This window comes from Oncorhynchus keta, unplaced genomic scaffold (genome assembly GCF_023373465.1).
Source record: "Oncorhynchus keta strain PuntledgeMale-10-30-2019 unplaced genomic scaffold, Oket_V2 Un_scaffold_5279_pilon_pilon, whole genome shotgun sequence".
NCBI classification, from domain to species: Eukaryota; Metazoa; Chordata; class Actinopteri; order Salmoniformes; family Salmonidae; genus Oncorhynchus; species Oncorhynchus keta.
In genome coordinates, this window is record NW_026290958.1 from 43,458 (window position 1) to 62,402 (window position 18,945).

The following is an 18,945-nucleotide window of genomic DNA, read 5'->3' on the forward strand; positions in this document are numbered from 1 at the left end:
AATAAATGTTGGATGTTTATCCAATAACTTTAATTGTCATTAATTAATTGTCTACTTTTGGACAAATCTCTATCTGCAATGGATTTATCTCACAAGATAACGGACACAAGCTAATTATATCATAACATTTAAATGACAAATATCTAAACTGTTATGCATTGAGGGGAGGGGGGGATGTACATAGAAAGATAGATCGAAAATGAGTTTGTTATTACAAGGCAGAGCACTTTTATTTTGAAATGGGCTCCCCAATGGCGTTCTCTGGTTGTCTGGTTCAGGCATGCGCAGTGAGCAGAAGTCTCTTCCCGTCATCGCCGTTCGAGGGTCTCCACGGTGATCCGTCCATCCCGCTCCTCCAGGCCTCGGTACCCGCGGTTTTACTCCAGTGAAAAATAAAGTTGTTTGAGGATATTGGCGCAGAAAACATCACAAAACTTGGAATATTATTATTTTTTGTCTACCACCCAACTGCACAAGGTGTGTTTGCTTAATATTTATCTAGTTCGCTACACTCATTCATTCTTCCCTGACAACTGCAACACAACATGCTGTTAGTTTAGCATAGCCATTAGCTGGCTAAACTTAGCTTTCTAACGTAAGTGCATTTTTTCTCAGACAGGCACGTTTTCTCAAAATGTGAACATGTTTACATTTGACACGTCAGGCTTTATGAATATGCCTGAAATGTCGCTGCATTTAGTAAACCACATAGCTAGCTATTGATAACGCGCTAATTCGCGCCACACACGGACCCGGGTTGATAACGAGGGACGTCCGGTGAACTGTCGCGAAAAACGTTGCTTAACTGGCGTTACCTAGTTCCTTATTTAGCTTTGCTTGTGCAGTAACGTTAGCTAATGCCAAATATAGCCGACATTCCACATAACTTATATATATATATATATCTGAAATACCTTGCTTCCTATTTAAAAAAAAAAGACGTGATAGAAATATGATGAAAGACAGTTTGCTGATGTGACGTCTTAATAATGCGCGTAGCCTGACAGATTGTTCTAGTAGTAGTAGCTACAGTAGAGCATGGCGCTTGTAACGCCAGGGTAGTGGGTTCGATTCCCGGGACCACCCATACGTAGAATGTATGCACACATGACTGTAAGTCGCTTTGGATAAAAGCGTCTGCTAAATGGCATATATTATTATTATTATTATTAGTCCAAGCTAACAATCCTGGCCCTGTGGAGTTTTGTGGACACTTCTGGTCGGCAGCTGTAGGTTAATTTTGGTGCTCTCTCTCTCGGGGCATATGGGCATCCCCTAGTGAACTGTAGTTTGGCCTGAGGGACAGTGGCTCCTTGCTTTTGTTGGCGACCCACATCCACCTCCCCCAGACGCTCCGTCAAATCGTTATGTTTACTCCAACCCCGAGGGACATTGATTTCGAAAATACTGTTTCGAGCCATATTCAACCGTTATCCAATCGTATTGATTCAAGATGATGAAATGCTTGTCGAGGTATATACTGAAAAGTGTCCTGGTCGGCGACGAGTGAATATTTTGCAAGTCATTGAAATGCAGAGAACCATTTTTTGCATGGATTCATGAGTCATCTTTGAAACCTGATTTAGGGTGTCTGTTTTTTTAAATTCAGAAATATATTTTCATTGGAAAAAAGCAGAGCCATGTATAATCTTTCTCTGGTGAAAGCCATCCATTTCCTTGCATACGGCCAAATTGCAGTACAGTGACAACCTTAATTTGTTGTTAGAAAATATTTGTAGATGGAAAGATAGTTTCTGGAAAAATGCTTTTGAAATCAGAAGTGTATTAACCTTATTCCTGACCTCTTTCTTTGCTTTTCTCTCTCTCTTGGTCCCTCTTCCTCAAATCCTCCATTTCCACCCTTACTTCACACGCCTTCCCACTGTCATGTCACTCCCTCCTTCTCCCTCTCAACCCCCCACCCACTCCATTCCCCCTCTCACATTGTCCTTCCCAACCCCTCACCTCTCCCACCCTCCTTCCACCCTCTTCATTCCCTTTCCCCTCTCTCCTCCCTTCCCCCTACCGTCCACCCCCACTGTCACGTCACTCCCCCTCCTTCTCCCTCTCTCAACCTCTCCCCCCCACCCTCTTCATTCCCTTTCCCCTCTCTCCTCCCTTCCCCTTCACCTCTCCGTCCATCTCCACGTCTCCCTTCTCCAGATGAAGCTGTGGTGGGGGCTGGACGTGTGTGCTGCTCCTCTCCCTCCTGGCTCTCTCTGAGTCCCAGGCTGAAGCTCAGGGTGACCTGGACCTGGAGATGGAGGATGAAATGGAGGAAGCTATGGTGGAAGACATGGTAGAAGACAGGGAAGACTCAGCAGAGATGGAGGGAGAGGCGGAGATGGAAGGGGAGGCGGAAGAGGAGAAGGGAACCGATGCCAACGTCTCCTTCCAGGTCAGTAAAAGGGTCAAAGGTCACCCAATAGGAAGTAGGATGAACTAGGTGGGGACGTTTGAGATGGCACCCTTCTCCCTATGTAGTGTCCCAGTGTGTGGGGCCTGGTCAGACGTCGTGCCGTCTCTTGGAAATAGGATGCCATTTTGGATGCCTGGTGTGTGTTTTTTACGCCCTCCAAGTGTCTCTCTACCCTTTTGAGTTTGAAACCCTCATCATTTGCCTATTCTTTTTGTGTTCCCTTAGCTAGCTAAAACCTAACTACAACCTCACTGTCATAACCCCAATTTTAGCCGGGGCCTTCAGGAAATCATGACATTAAATGTGTTCTAGGCCGAGTCCCGATTCTCCACGGTTCTGGGTTTTATAATGATGATGGAAAATCCCCCCAGACATCTTATTTAAATCCATGACGAGTAGTGTGCAAGTGTACACTTCTGGAAAAAGGGTGAAGAATCTGGAGCCCTACATTGTATATCCCTCAGTTTGTGTTCCATTTCACACACAAAGTAATCCCTCCGCCCCATTGGCTGAAACACACAGGTGACCTACAAGACTCCTGTTCCCATCGGAGAAGTGTACTTCTCAGAGACCTTTGATGACGGCTCACTGGACAGGTGGCAGGTGTCAAAGACGATGAAGGAAGACGCAGACGATGAAATTGCTAAATATGATGGTGAGAAGCAGACCATTCTTGCCCCCCCCACTCTACACTCTCCACTTGTGTGTGTTTTATGGACACACACGTGTCTTTTTGCCAGTGTGTCAGTGAGAGACGACCCTGTTTCTTCTACAATTTGACCCCTCTCTCCTCTCCTGACCCCTCTCTCCTCTCCTGATCCCTCTCTCCTCTCCTGACCCCTCTCTCCCCTCCTGACCCCTCTCTCCTCTCCTGACCCCTCTCTCCTCTCCTGACCCCTCTCTCCTCTCCTGACCCCTCTCCTGACCCCTCTCTCCTCTCCTGACCCCTCTCTCCTCTCCTGACCCCTCTCTCCTCTCCTGACCCCTCTCTCCCTCCTGACCCCTCTCCTCTCCTGACCCCCCCTGACCCCCTCTCTCCTCTCCTGACCCCCTCTCCTGACCCCTCTCTCCCCTCCTGACCCCTCTCTCCTCTCCTGACCCCTCTCTCCTCTCCTGACCCCTCTCTCCTCTCCTGACCCCTCTCTCCTCTCCTGACCCCTCTCTCCTCTCCTGACCCCTCTCTCCTCTCCTGACCCCTCTCTCCCCTCCTGACCCCTCTCTCCCCTCCTGACCGCTCTCTCCTGACCCCTCTCTCCTGACCCCTCTCTCCTCTCCAGGTAAGTGGTCTGTGGAGCAGCTGAAGGAGAATAAAGTACCAGGAGACATGGGTCTGGTTCTGAAGTCCCGGGCCAAACATCACGCCATCGCCTCCCTGTTGGACAGACCCTTCCTCTTCCGGGACGACGCCCTAGTCGTACAGTAAGTTTGACCTTTAACCTCTCGCGTTTGAACTCTTACCCTTTTTTTGTTTTGTGTCTAAAAGTGCATTTTCAAAATTAGCCTTTGAGTAGACTTGAGGCTAATTCATATTAACCGCTGAACGTTTAGAGAAACCTGTGTGCGTTTATCTTAGGTATGAGGTGAACTTCCAGGATGGTATTGACTGTGGTGGAGCCTACATCAAACTGCTGTCAGACGAAGATGACCTGGATCTGGTACGTTGTTGTTGTTGCTATAATCTGATCTGTGTTGTTGGTTAGTCTAGTCCCAGATCCCAGATCTGTTGGTGTTGTTACTATAATCTGATCTGTGTTGTTGGTTAGTCTAGTCCCAGATCCCAGATCTGTTGGTGTTGTTACTATAATCTGATCTGTGTTGTTGGTTAGTCTAGTCCCAGATCCCAGATCTGTTGGTGTTGTTACTATAATCTGATCTGTGTTGTTGGTTAGTCCCAGATCTGTTGGTGGTGTTACTATAATCTGATCTGTGTTGTTGGTTAGTCTAGTCCCAGATCTGTTGGTGTTGTTACTATATATACTTGACCTTTGACCTGGCTCCCACTTCTAAAGTTAACTCTCTATTTATATGCCTCCGTAATGCTGTACTTGGCTGGTCGACCCACCCAAGGATTTCAATGTCAGAAAAGTCCCCTGGTCTCACCATGACTTCCAGCTGTAACATGGCCTCGTATCGTCTCTGTATCGCTGACTGTAAACCCTGTACCTTACTGTGGTGCTGTTCTAGGATCAGTTTAATGACCGTACCTCCTACAGCATCATGTTTGGGCCTGATAAGTGTGTAACCCTGTACCTTACTGTGGTGCTGTTCTAGGATCAGTTTAATGACCGTACCTCCTACAGCATCATGTTTGGGCCTGATAAGTGTGTAACCCTGTACCTTACTGTGGTGCTGTTCTAGGATCAGTTTAATGACCGTACCTCCTACAGCATCATGTTTGGGCCTGATAAGTGTGTAACCCTGTACCTTACTGTTGTGCTGTTCTAGGATCAGTTTAATGACCGTACCTCCTACAGCATCATGTTTGGGCCTGATAAGTGTGTAACCCTGTACCTTACTGTGGTGCTGTTCTAGGATCAGTTTAATGACCGTACCTCTACAGCATCATGTTTGGGCCTGATAAGTGTGTAACCCCTTTACCTTACTGTGGTGCTGTTCATCAGTTTAATGACCGTAGCCCTCCTACAGCATCATGTTTGGGCCTGATAAGTGTGTAACCCTGTACCTTACTGTGTGCTGTTCTAGGATCAGTTTAATGACCGTACCTCCTACAGCATCATGTTTGGGCCTGATAAGTGTGTAACCCTGTACCTTACTGTTGTGCTGTTCTAGGATCAGTTTAATGACCGTACCTCCTACAGCATCATGTTTGGGCCTGATAAGTGTGTAACCCTGTACCTTACTGTTGTGCTGTTCTAGGATCAGTTTAATGACCGTACCTCCTACAGCATCATGTTTGGGCCTGATAAGTGTGTAACCCTGTACCTTACTGTGGTGCTGTTCTAGGATCAGTTTAATGACCGTACCTCCTACAGCATCATGTTTGGGCCTGATAAGTGTGTAACCCCTTTACCTTACTGTGGTGCTGTTCTAGGATCAGTTTAATGACCGTACCTCCTACAGCATCATGTTTGGGCCTGATAAGTGTGTAACCCTGTACCTTACTGTTGTGCTGTTCTAGGATCAGTTTAATGACCGTACCTCCTACAGCATCATGTTTGGGCCTGATAAGTGTGTAACCCTGTACCTTACTGTTGTGCTGTTCTAGGATCAGTTTAATGACCGTACCTCCTACAGCATCATGTTTGGGCCTGATAAGTGTGTAACCCTGTACCTTACTGTGGTGCTGTTCTAGGATCAGTTTAATGACCGTACCTCCTACAGCATCATGTTTGGGAATGATAAGTGTGTAACCCTGTACCTTACTGTTGTGCTGTTCTAGGATCAGTTTAATGACCGTACCTCCTACAGCATCATGTTTGGGCCTGATAAGTGTGTAACCCTTTACCTTACTGTGGTGCTGTTCTAGGATCAGTTTAATGACCGTACCTCCTACAGCATCATGTTTGGGCCTGATAAGTGTGTAACCCTGTACCTTACTGTTGTGCTGTTCTAGGATCAGTTTAATGACCGTACCTCCTACAGCATCATGTTTGGGCCTGATAAGTGTGTAACCCTGTACCTTACTGTTGTGCTGTTCTAGGATCAGTTTAATGACCGTACCTCCTACAGCATCATGTTTGGGCCTGATAAGTGTGTAACCCTGTACCTTACTGTTGTGCTGTTCTAGGATCAGTTTAATGACCGTACCTCCTACAGCATCATGTTTGGGCCTGATAAGTGTGTAACCCTGTACCTTACTGTGGTGCTGTTCTAGGATCAGTTTAATGACCGTACCTCCTACAGCATCATGTTTGGGCCTGATAAGTGTGTAACCCTGTACCTTACTGTGGTGCTGTTCTAGGATCAGTTTAATGACCGTACCTCCTACAGCATCATGTTTGGGCCTGATAAGTGTGTAAACCTGTACCTTACTGTTGTGCTGTTCTAGGATCAGTTTAATGACCGTACCTCCTACAGCATCATGTTTGGGCCTGATAAGTGTGTAACCCTGTACCTTACTGTTGTGCTGTTCTAGGATCAGTTTAATGACCGTACCTCCTACAGCATCATGTTTGGGCCTGATAAGTGTGTAACCCTGTACCTTACTGTGGTGCTGTTCTAGGATCAGTTTAATGACCGTACCTCCTACAGCATCATGTTTGGGAATGATAAGTGTGTAACCCTGTACCTTACTGTTGTGCTGTTCTAGGATCAGTTTAATGACCGTACCTCCTACAGCATCATGTTTGGGCCTGATAAGTGTGTAACCCTGTACCTTACTGTTGTGCTGTTCTAGGATCAGTTTAATGACCGTACCTCCTACAGCATCATGTTTGGGCCTGATAAGTGTGGAGAGGACTACAAGCTGCACTTCATCTTCCGCCACAGGAGCCCTCTGAACAACGACCTGGAGGAGAAACACGCCAAGAGGCCCGACGTCGACCTGAAGAAGTTCTACACTGACAAGAAGACTCATCTCTACACACTGGGTAGGAGGTGGGTGGGGGAGAGAGAGAGGGAAGGAAGGAGAGAGAGAGGAGGGGGTGGGGTGGGGGAGAGGGTAGGAGAGAGAGAGAGAGAGAGGGAAGGAAGGAGAGAGAGAGGAGGGGGTGGGGTGGGGGGAGAGGGTAGGAGAGAGAGAGAGAGAGAGAGAGGGAAGGAAGGAAGGAGAGAGAGAGAGAGGGAGGGGGTGGGGTGGGGAGAGGGTAGGAGAGAGAGAGAGAGGGAAGGAAGGAAGTAGAGAGAGAGGAGGGGGGGTGGGGGAGAGGGTAGGGAGAGAGAGAGGAGAGGAGGGGGGGGGGGAGAGAGAGAGGAGGGGGGTGGGGTCCGGGGGGGAGAGGGTAGGAGGGAGAGAGAGAGAGAGAGAGGGAAGGAAGGGGAGAGAGGAGGTGGTAGGAGAGAGAAGAGGAGGGGGTGGGGGTAGGGGAGAAAGAGAGGGGTGGGGAGAGAGGAGAAGGAGGAGTGGGGAGGGGAGATGGGATGTGAGGAATCGTGGAAAGACCGTGACAGCGAGCAACCTGGCTCTACGTGTTTACTGGTTTGTGACCCACTGACCCCGGTTAGAGGGGAACCCTGCAACCCAACAATTGACACACAAAGCCATTTTAATTGATACACACTGGAGATGAACATGGGGATGGTGGTGGCTCTGTAAGGGACAGAAACAGAGGTAATGAGTACATACACCAAGTCACAGAGCAGAAATACATGGCTGGGGACTGGATACATTACAAACTGGGTGGTTGGAGCCCTGAATGCTGATTGGCTGACAGCCGTGGTATAACAGACCGTATACAACGGGTATGACAAAACATTTTATTTGTACTGCTCAAATTACGTTGGTAACCAGTTTATAATAGCAATAAGGCACCTCAGGGGTGTGTGGTATATGGCCAATATACCACGGCTAGGGGCGGTGTCCTGGCAGTATTGTAGAGACAGTTATTACTTACTACCTGATGGAGACTGACAGTATTGTAGAGACAGAGATGTTACTACCTGAGGGAGACTGACAGTATTGTAGAGACAGATGTTACTACCTGAGGGAGACTGACAGTATTGTAGAGACAGATGTTACTACCTGATGGAGACTGACAGTATTGTAGAGACAGATGTTACTACCTGATGGAGACTGACAGTATTGTAGAGACAGATGTTACTACCTGAGGGAGACTGACAGTATTGTAGAGACAGATGTTACTACCTGATGGAGACTGACAGTATTGTAGAGACAGATGTTACTACCTGAGGGAGACTGACAGTATTGTAGAGACAGATGTTACTACCTGATGGAGACTGACAGTATTGTAGAGACAGATGTTACTACCTGAGGGAGACTGACAGTATTGTAGAGACAGATGTTACTACCTGATGGAGACTGACAGTATTGTAGAGACAGATGTTACTACCTGATGGAGACTGACAGTATTGTAGAGACAGATGTTACTACCTGATGGAGACTGACAGTATTGTAGAGACAGATGTTACTACCTGAGGGAGACTGACAGTATTGTAGAGACAGATGTTACTACCTGAGGGAGACTGACAGTATTGTAGAGACAGATGTTACTACCTGAGGGAGACTGACAGTATTGTAGAGACAGATGTTACTACCTGAGGGAGACTGACAGTATTGTAGAGACAGATGTTACTACCTGAGGGAGACTGACAGTATTGTAGAGACAGATGTTACTACCTGATGGAGACTGACAGTATTGTAGAGACAGATGTTACTACCTGATGGAGACTGACAGTATTGTAGAGACAGAGATGTTACTACCTGAGGGAGACTGACAGTATTGTAGAGACAGATGTTACTACCTGATGGAGACTGACAGTATTGTAGAGACAGATGTTACTACCTGAGGGAGACTGACAGTATTGTAGAGACAGATGTTACTACCTGATGGAGACTGACAGTATTGTAGAGACAGAGATGGGGGATGGACCTCAGGCTCCGGTGGGGGGGATGGGGATGGACCTCAGGGTCCGGTGGGGGGGATGGGGATGGACCTCAGGGTCCGGTGGGGGGATGGGGATGGACCTCAGGGTTGATAACACTGACTGGAAGGGAATTTACTCTCTTTTCTGAACTCATGTAACTGTCTGTTTCTCCCCCCCTCTCCTCCCCCCACCCTCTCTGTCTCCCCTCCTCTCTCCCATCCCTCCTCTCTCCCCCATCCAGTCCTGAACCCAGACAACAGCTATGAGATCCTGGTAGACCAGAGCAGTGTCAGTCGTGGCTCTCTGCTTCATGATGTGGTTCCTCCTGTTAACCCCACCAAGGAGATAGACGATCCCACTGACTCTAAACCTGAAGACTGGGACGAGAGGGCCAAGATACCAGACCCAGAGGCTGTCAAACCTGACAACTGGTGGGTTCAACTTCAACAACACTTTTTGTGAATTATTTTTTTGGGGGAGTCGTGACCAAAAGAAAACCAGGTGTTGGCAGGCATGACTGAGGAAGAGCATGACTGAGGGAGAGCATGACTAAGGAAGAGCATGACTGAGGGAGAGCATGACTGAGGAAGAGCATGACTGAGGAAGAGCATGACTGAGGGAGAGCATGACTGAGGGAGAGCATGACTGAGGAAGAGCATGACTGAGGAAGAGCATGACTGAGGGAGAGCATGACTGAGGGAGAGCATGACTGAGGAAGAGCATGACTGAGGGAGAGCATGACTGAGGGAGAGCATGACTGAGGGAGAGCATGACTGTGGAAGCGCATGACTGAGGAAGAGCATGACTGAGGAAGAGCATGACTGTGGAAGAGCATGACTGAGGGAGAGCATGACTGAGGGAGAGCATGACTGTGGAAGAGCATGACTGAGGGAGAGCATGACTGAGGGAGAGCATGACTGAGGAAGAGCATGACTGAGGGAGAGCATGACTGAGGGAGAGCATGACTGAGGGAGAGCATGACTGAGGAAGAGCATGACTGAGGAAGAGCATGACTGAGGGAGAGCATGACTGAGGGAGAGCATGACTGAGGGAGAACATGACTGAGGGAGAGCATGACTGAGGGAGAGCATGACTGAGGAAGAGCATGACTGAGGAAGAGCATGACTGAGGGAGAGCATGACTGAGGGAGAGCATGACTGAGGGACTTCTTTAAGGACTGTAGATATAACGAGTCTATTAAAGCTGTATCATATAGAAATGTGAGTTTTACACTCCGTGGTCAGTTTATTAGGTAAACCACCCCATTCAAGACAATGAGTCACGTGGTGTGGCTGGTTTTCCTGGCACACGTTCGGTCCCCCTGATAACAATTGAGCAATGTTTTCAACGCCCCGAAGAATTCAGGCTGTTCTGGGGGCAAAGGGGGTCCCCGACCCAGTATTAGATGGGTGTACCTAATAAACTGTCCACTGAGTGTATATCTATCATTGGAAGTCTGATGAGGGGTAGATATGTTCTATATGTGCTGTTTCTATGCTTCCTGCCCCTTGAATTTATTTTTAAGACCTTTTTATTTTTTGTCCACCAGCTGTCACAGAGGTTTAGATGGTACAATGATTCTCTTACATTTGTTTTGTCACAAACTGAATATTATGCAAAACTATTGTGCATTTTTTGCAGCCATGTAATGGTGTTTGTGATTTCTACATATTGCGCCTCTAGGGGTAATGTTGAGCAACGTGCTTGGTTTTTAATGCCAAACCATTTTGGCATCTTGTGTTCCAGGGATGAGGAGGCTCCGGCTACGATCCAGGACCCTGATGCTGTGAAGCCAGAGGGATGGCTGGACGACGAGCCTGAGTTTGTAGCCGACCCCGCCGCCGACAAACCAGACGACTGGTAAACACCCTGAACACACACATCAATAAAAACGCTTGTTTTGGGAAGAAAAGATGTGTTGAGTAACTCCACTTTTTCTGTCTTTCTCTCATTTCTTTACATCCATCTCATCTCTCTCCTTTATCTCTCCTCTCTCACCATCTCTCTATCTCTCTCCTTTATCTCTCCTCTCTCACCATCTCTCTCTCTCTCACCATCTTTCTCTCTCTCCTCTCACCATCTCTCTGTCTGTCTCTCTTTATCTCTCTCCTTTATCTCTCCTCTCACCATCTTTCTTCTCTCCTCTCACCATCTTCTCTCTCACCATCTCTCATCTCTCTCTGTCTCTCTTTTATCTCTCTGTCTCCTTTATCTCTCTGTAGGGATGAGGAGATGGATGGAGAGTGGGAGGCCCCTCAGGTTCCTAACCCAGTGTGTGAGACAGCCCCTGGATGTGGGCAGTGGAAACCCCCTACCATCAACAACCCTCAGTACAAGGGCAAGTGGAAGGCTCCTCTGGTGGACAACCCCCACTACCAGGTAACATAATCCCTTCCTGAAGGCACATGTTTCATTAGGTTATTGTCGGTCTATAAGGCTGAGATCCCTGTCTTATTGTCAGTCTATAAGGCTGAGATCCCTGTCTTGTTGTCGGTCTATAAGGCTGAGATCCCTGTCTTATTGTCGGTCTATAAGGCTGAGATCCCTGTCTTATTGTCAGTCTATAAGGCTGAGATCCCTGTCTTATTGTCGGTCTATAAGGCTGAGATCCCTGTCTTATTGTCGGTCTATAAGGCTGAGATCCCTGTCTTATTGTCGGTCTATAAGGCTGAGATCCCTGTCTTATTGTCGGTCTATAAGGCTGAGATCCCTGTCTTATTGTCAGTCTATAAGGCTGAGATCCCTGTCTTATTGTGTAAGGCTGAGATCCCTGTCTATAAGGCTGAGATCCCTGTCTTATTGTCGGTCTATAAGGCTGAGATCCCTGTCTTATTGTCGGTCTATAAGGCTGAGATCCCTGTCTTATTGTCGGTCTATAAGGCTGAGATCCCTGTCTTATTGTCGGTCTATAAGGCTGAGATCCCTGTCTTATTGTCGGTCTATAAGGCTGAGATCCCTGTCTTATTGTCGGTCTATAAGGCTGAGATCCCTGTCTTATTGTCGGTCTATAAGGCTGAGATCCCTGTCTTATTGTCGGTCTATAAGGCTGAGATCCCTTATTGTCGGTCTATAAGGCTGAGATCCCTGTCTTATTGTCGGTCTATAAGGCTGAGATCCCTGTCTTATTGTCGGTCTATAAGGCTGAGATCCCTGTCTTATTGTCGGTCTATAAGGCTGAGATCCCTGTCTTATTGTGGTCTATAAGGCTGAGATCCCTGTCTTATTGTCGGTCTATAAGGCTGAGATCCCTGTCTTATTGTCGGTCTATAAGGCTGAGATCCCTGTCTTATTGTCGGTCTATAAGGCTGAGATCCCTGTCTTATTGTCGGTCTATAAGGCTGAGATCCCTGTCTTATTGTGGTCTATAAGGCTGAGATCCCTGTCTTATTGTCGGTCTATAAGGCTGAGATCCCTGTCTTATTGTCGGTCTATAAGGCTGAGATCCCTGTCTTATTGTCGGTCTATAAGGCTGAGATCCCTGTCTTATTGTCGGTCTATAAGGCTGAGATCCCTGTCTTATTGTCGGTCTATAAGGCTGAGATCCCTGTCTTGTTGTCGGTCTATAAGGCTGAGATCCCTGTCTTATTTTTGGTCTATAAAGGCTGAGATCCCTGTCTTATTGTCGGTCTATAAGGCTGAGATCCCTGTCTTATTGTCGGTCTATAAGGCTGAGATCCCTGTCTTATTGTCGGTCTATAAGGCTGAGATCCCTGTCTTATTGTTGGTCTATAAGGCTGAGATCCCTGTCTTATTGTCGGTCTATAAGGCTGAGATCCCTGTCTTATTGTCGGTCTATAAGCCTGAGACCCCTGTCTTATTGTCGGTCTATAAGGCTGAGATCCCTGTCTTATTTTTGGTCTATAAGGCTGAGATCCCTGTCTTGCTGTCAGTCTATGAGGCTGAGATCCCTGTCTTGTTGTCAGTCTATGAGGCTGAGATCCCTGTCTTATTGTTGGTCTGTAAGGCTGAGATCCCTGTCTTATTTTTGGTCTATAAGGCTGAGATCCCTGTCTTGTTGTCAGTCTATGAGGCTGAGATCCCTGTCTTATTTTTGGTCTATAAAGGCTGAGATCCCTGTCTTGTTGTCAGTCTATGAGGCTGAGATCCCTGTCTTATTTTTGGTCTATAAAGGCTGAGATCCCTGTCTTATTTTTGGTCTATAAAGGCTGAGATCCCTGTCTTATTTTTGGTCTATAAGGCTGAGACCCCTTTCTTATTTTTGGTCTATAAAGGCTGAGATCCCTGTCTTATTTTTGGTCTATAAAGGCTGAGATCCCTGTCTTATTGTCGGTCTGTAAGGCTGAGATCCCTGTCTTATTGTCGGTCTGTAAGGCTGAGATCCCTGTCTTATAATCGGGGCCTCTCCCCTCCCAGGGTGTGTGGAGCCTCTCCCCCCTCCCAGGGTGTGTGGAGCCTCTCCCCCCTCCCAGGGTGTGTGGAGCCTCTCCCCCCTCCCAGGGTGTGTGGAGCCTCTCCCCTCCCAGGGTGTGTGGAGCCTCTCCCCCCTCCCAGGGTGTGTGGAGCCTCTCCCCCCTCCCAGGGTGTGTGGAGCCTCTCCCCCTCCCAGGGTGTGTGGAGCCTCTCCCCCTCCCAGGGTGTGTGGAGCCTCTCTCCCCTCCCAGGGTGTGTGGAGCCTCTCCCCTCCCAGGGTGTGTGGAGCCTCTCTCCCCTCCCAGGGTGTGTGGAGCCTCTCCCCTCCCAGGGTGTGTGGAGCCTCTCCCCTCCCAGGGTGTGTGGAGCCTCTCCCCCTCCCCTCCCAGGGTGTGTGGAGCCCCTCCCCTCTCCCCTCCCAGGGTGTGTGGAGCCCCTCCCCTCTCCCCTCCCAGGGTGTGTGGAGCCCCTCCCCTCTCCTCTCCCAGGGTGTGTGGAGCCCTCCCCTCTCCCCTCCCAGGGTGTGTGGAGCCCCTCCCCTCTCCCCTCCCAGGGTGTGTGGAGCCCCTCCCCTCTCCTCTTCCAGGGTGTGTGGAGCCTCTCCCCTCCCAGGGTGTGTGGAGCCCCTCCCCTCTCCTCTTCCAGGGTGTGTGGAGCCTCTCCCCTCCCAGGGTGTGTGGAGCCCCTCCCCTCTCCCCTCCCAGGGTGTGTGGAGCCCCTCCCCTCCCAGGGTGTGTGGAGCCCCTCCCCTCCCCCTCCCCTCCCAGGGTGTGTGGAGCCCCTCCTCCCAGGGTGTGTGGAGCCCCTCCTCCCAGGTTGTGTGGAGCCCCCCCTCCCAGGGTGTGTGGAGCCCCTCCCAGGGTGTGTGGAGCCCCTCCCCTCCCAGGGTGTGTGGAGCCCCTCCCAGGGTGTGTGGAGCCCCTCCCCTCCCAGGGTGTGTGGAGCCCCTCCCCTCCCAGGGTGTGTGGAGCCCCTCCCCTCCCAGGGTGTGTGGAGCCCCTCCCCTCCCAGGGTGTGTGGAGCCCCTCCCCTCCCAGGGTGTGTGGAGCCCCTCCCCTCCCAGGGTGTGTGGACACTAAAGCGTGTCTTGTCCTGTAACATATGACCTCTCCTCTCCCAGGGTGTGTGGAGCCCGCGTAAGATCCAGAACCCGGACTACTTCGAGGACCTGACTCCGTTCCAGATGACTTCGTTCAGAGCCGTGGGGCTGGAGCTCTGGTCCATGACCTCAGAGATCTACTTCGACAACTTCATCATCACTTCATATAAAGAGGTGGCCGATCGCTGGGCTGGAGACAGCTGGGGACTCAAGAAACTGGTGGCTAGTGCCAACGAGGTGTGTATGACACACACACACACACACACTCAGCGTACATTTATACATGCACACACAGATGGATATATATATATATAACACATACAAACACATGTTGTATAAAAAGTTGGCTGATCGCTGGGCTGAAGACAGCTGGGTACTTAAGAAACTACTGGCTAGTGCCAAAGAGGTACACACACACCTACACACACGTAGATAGACTCGGGAAAAAAAGAAATGTCCCTTTTCAGGACCCTGTCTTTCAAAGATAATTCATAAAAATCCAAATAACTTCACAGATCTTCGTTGTAAAGGGTTTAACACTGTTTTTAATGCTTGTTCAGTGACCCATAAACAATTAATGAACATGTAGCTGAGGAACGGTCGTTAAGACACTAACAGCTTACAGATGGTAGGCAATTAAGGTCACAGTTATGAAAACTTAGGACACTAAAGAGGCCTTTCTACTGACTCTGAAAAACACCAAAAGAAAGATTCCGATTGCCCCTGCTCATCTTCCTGAACGTGCCTTAGGCATGCTGCAAGGAGGCATGAGGACAGCAGATGTAGCCAGGGCAATAAATTGCAATGTCCGTACTGTGAGACGCCTAAGACAGCGCTACAGGGAGACAGGATGGACAGCTGATCGTCCTCACAGTGGCAGACCACGTGTAACAACATCTGCACAGGATCCGTACATCCAAACATCACACCTACGGGACAGGTACAGAATGGCAACAACAACTGTCAGAGTTACACCAGGAATGCACAATCCCTCCATCAGTGCTCAGACTGTCCTCAATAGGCTGAGAGAGGCTGGACTGAGGGCTTGTAGGCCTGTTGTAACGCAGGTCCACACCAGACATCACTGGCAACAACGTCACCTATGGGCACAAAACCACCGTCGCTGGACCAGACAGGACTGGCAAAAGTGCTCTTCACTGATGAGTGGCGGTTTTGTCTCACCAGGGGTGAGGAAGGAATGAGCGTTTACACCGAGGCCTGTACTCTGGAGGGGATCGATTGGAGGTGGAGGGTCCGTCATGGTCTGGGGCGGTGTGTCACAGCATCATCGGACTGAGCTTGTTGTCATTGCAGGCAATCTCAATACTGTGCGTTACAGAAGACATCCTCCTCCTTCCTGCAGGCTCATCCTGACATGACTCTCCAGCATGACAATGCCACCAGCCATACTGCTCGTTCTGTGCGTGATTTCCTGCAAGTCAGGAATATCAGTTTTCTGTCATGGCCAACGAAGAGCCCGGATCTCAGTCCCATTGATCACGTCTGGGACCTGTTGGATCGGAGGGTGAGGGCTAGGGCACGTCTGGGACCTGTTGGATCGGAGGGTGAGGGCTAGGGCACGTCTGGGACCTGTTGGATCGGAGGGTGAGGGCTAGGGCATGTCTGGGACCTGTTGGATCGGAGGGTGAGGGCTAGGGCACGTCTGGGACCTGTTGGATCGGAGGGTGAGGGCTAGGGCACGTCTGGGACCTGTTGGATAGGAGGGTGATGGCTAGGGCACGTCTGGGACCTGTTGGATCGGAGGGTGAGGGCTAGGGCACGTCTGGGACCTGTTGGATCGGAGGGTGAGGGCTAGGGCACGTCTGGGACCTGTTGGATCGGAGGGTGAGGGCTAGGGCACGTCTCGGACCTGTTGGATAGGAGGGTGAGGGCTAGGGCACGTCTAGGACCTGTTGGATAGGAGGGTGAGGGCTAGGGCACGTCTGGGACCTGTTGGATAGGAGGGTGAGGGCTAGGGCACGTCTGGGACCTGTTGGATCGGAGGGTGAGGGCTAGGGCACGTCTGGGACCTGTTTGATCGGAGGGTGAGGGCTAGGGCACGTCTGGGACCTGTTGGATAGGAGGGTGAGGGCTGAAAGTAAACACAGTTGACAGTGAGAGGACGTTTGTTTTTTTTGCTGTGTTTACAAACATGCAGAACACAGACATACACTTTTGATATATTTCCTCACTGAATGTTCATTCACATAAACACGCACAGTTATATTTGCTTATTATCCCCCCCACAGCCGGGTGTGTTTTCCCAGTTGACCATGGCAGCAGAGGAGAGACCGTGGCTCTGGGTGGTCTACATACTGACTGTTGGTCTGCCCATAGGACTGACTGTGTTATTCTGCTGGCCCAAGGTAACACACCATCACTACGGACTTGTTAGTCACACAAACTGGTGTTTCCTGCTCTTGTCTGTTTCCTATTCAATTCATCTTGTTTTCATTGTCACTATACAGCCAAACAACACTCCTACAGTGGGGCAAAACAAGTATTTAGTCAGCCACCAATTGTGCAAGTTCTCCCAGTTAAAAATATGAGAGAGGCCTGTAATTTTCATCACACTTCAACTATGACAGACAAAATGAGAAAAATAAATCCAGAAAAATCACATTGTAGGATTTTTAATGAATTTATTTGCAAATTATGGTGGAAAATAAGTATTTGGTCACCTACAAACAGGCAAGATTTCTGGCTCTCACAGACCTGTAACTTCTTCTTTAAGAGGCTCCTCTGTCCTCCACTTTGTACTAAAGAGGGTATTTATCTATCTAACCACCAGCTCATTGTCTGACTCTCTCTCTCCCTCTGACTCTCTTTCTGACAGAAATCAGATGATGACTATGTGTACAAGAAGGTGGACCCGCCTAAACCCGATGTAGAAGAGGAGGAGGAAGAGGATGATGAAGAGGAGGAGGAGGAAGAAGAAGAGGAGAAGGGAGACCAAGCAGCTACGGCCAAAGCTACTGAGAGTCCAAAACCTGCAGGTCAGAGAGAAGACATGAGATCTCTCTCCCTCTTCCTCCCCCCTCTCTCTCCTTCCTCTTTCCCTCTCTCCCTCTTTCCCTCTCGCTACTTCCCCTCCCGCTATCCTCCCCCGTCTCTCTGCCTCTTCCTCCCCCCTCTCTCTCCTTCCTCCCCCCTCTCTCTTCTCCCCTCTCCCTCTTAGCTAATATTTCCTCTCATTCTCCTTTTCTCTTTCAGAAGAGAAGAAAGAGAAGGCGGAGGAGGAGAGTGGGGCAGCTGGAGGGGACAGCGTAGAAGATGAAGAGGACGATGAGGAGGAGGAGGAGGAGGATGAAGGAGAGGAGGAAGAAGAGACCAAGTCCAATGAGGCAGCATCGGATGATGTCAGTGCTGAGGTTCTCTCTTAGTTTTCTGAAAGATCAAAACGTCACACATTTCACCCTCTGAAACTCTGGCATCACCCAAATAATCTCTCCTTCCTCCCAAAGTGTGCACTTGTTCACTTCCCTTCACTGAAATGACTGGTGTGAGAAATATGGTGAAAACTCCCACTCGTCCTCCTCCAATCCAATGCTTCAAGATTTGTGGGAAGAAGGGAACAAGTGCACACTTCAGGAGAAAGTAGACATTGGGACACCTTGTCTTTCATTCATCCCTTCTTCTTCATCCCTCGTTTCCAAGCAGAAGGTGGAGGCAGACGAGGGGGGCCACAGCGTTGGAGACGGACACAAACAGGCCGTGAGGAAGAGGAGGGTACGGAAAGACTGATGAAGACCAACGACAACAAATGAAGCCTCCTCTCTCCTCTTTCTCTTCCTCCTCTCTCTCTCCTCTCTCTCTCTCCTCCTCTCTCTCTCTCTCTCCTCTCTCTCTCTCTCTCTCTCCTCCTCTCTCTCTCTCTCTCCTTCTCTCTCTCTCTCTCTCTCCTCCTCTCTCTCTCTCCTCCCCTCTCTCTCCTCCCCTCTCTCTCTCTCCTCTCTCTCTCCTCTCTCTCTCCTCCCCTCTCTCTCCTCCCCTCTCTCTCCTCTCTGCATGCACTCTGGTGGTCCTAGTGACCAAGATACTACCCCTCCTCCTCCATCAGTCAAATGACAACCACCCCCCTTTCCTTCTTATTTGTTCTCTCTATCCGTTACGCCTCTCTCTAAGGCCATCAAGGCTACCCTGACCCCCCCAACCCTCCTTTCTTCCAAAATGAATACTATGCCCCCTCATCTCCTCCCCCTCCTCTTCAGCTTCCAGTCTTCCTGACTATAATTCCTAGTTCTGGTTTATTGTTGACATTTTGTTAAGCTTCAGAAGTATTATTTAAATTCTAATTAGAGTTAGAAGGGCAGCTCTCTCTGGCTTGTCTCAAATGACACCCTATTCCCTGAAGAAGAGCTTTGGTCAAAGTAGGGCACTACATGGGGGGGGTGTAAGGTGTTAAAAAGTAGTGTACTACATGGGGGGGGAAAAAGGAGTTAAAAAGTAGTGCACTACATGGGGGGGAATAAGGAGTTAAAAAGTAGTGTACTACATGGGGGGGATAAGGTGTTAAAAAGTAGTGTACTACATGGGGGGGAATAAGGAGTTA

The 18,945-nt window shown here is 49.3% G+C and overlaps 1 protein-coding gene and 2 long non-coding RNA genes across 6 annotated transcripts; 1 reads left to right on the forward strand and 2 right to left on the reverse strand.

The window, feature by feature from the left end:
- Positions 1–320: 320 nt before the first annotated feature.
- On the forward strand, positions 321–18,458 carry LOC118382122 (calnexin-like). Its single transcript, XM_052516646.1, is given in 16 exon segments — positions 321–477; positions 2,164–2,178; positions 2,180–2,398; positions 2,942–3,074; positions 3,697–3,838; positions 3,993–4,074; positions 6,777–6,969; positions 9,165–9,354; positions 10,670–10,783; positions 11,146–11,302; positions 14,415–14,630; positions 16,643–16,759; positions 17,230–17,389; positions 17,607–17,764; positions 18,051–18,178; positions 18,290–18,458. Coding segments are annotated over 14 exon segments (1,983 nt in total). The 5' UTR covers positions 321–477; the 3' UTR covers positions 18,138–18,178; positions 18,290–18,458.
- LOC127929016 (uncharacterized) lies at positions 4,761–6,788 on the reverse strand. 3 transcript variants are annotated; one of them, XR_008133211.1, is made up of 5 exons: positions 6,669–6,788; positions 6,402–6,581; positions 5,492–5,705; positions 5,143–5,316; positions 4,761–4,884 (listed from the first exon to the last, which is right to left on the reverse strand). It is a non-coding gene; the product is annotated as an uncharacterized LOC127929016 (long non-coding RNA). The 3 variants fall into 3 exon arrangements; XR_008133213.1 differs by lacking the exon at positions 5,492–5,705 and adding an exon at positions 5,799–5,879 and having other exon boundaries at positions 5,143–5,362; XR_008133212.1 differs by lacking the exon at positions 6,402–6,581 and having other exon boundaries at positions 5,492–5,711.
- Positions 14,645–16,619, reverse strand: LOC127929017 (uncharacterized). 2 transcript variants are annotated; one of them, XR_008133215.1, is made up of 4 exons: positions 16,264–16,619; positions 16,144–16,223; positions 16,024–16,103; positions 14,645–15,983 (listed from the first exon to the last, which is right to left on the reverse strand). It is a non-coding gene; the product is annotated as an uncharacterized LOC127929017 (long non-coding RNA). The 2 variants fall into 2 exon arrangements; XR_008133214.1 differs by having other exon boundaries at positions 16,144–16,619.
- Positions 18,459–18,945: the final 487 nt, after the last annotated feature.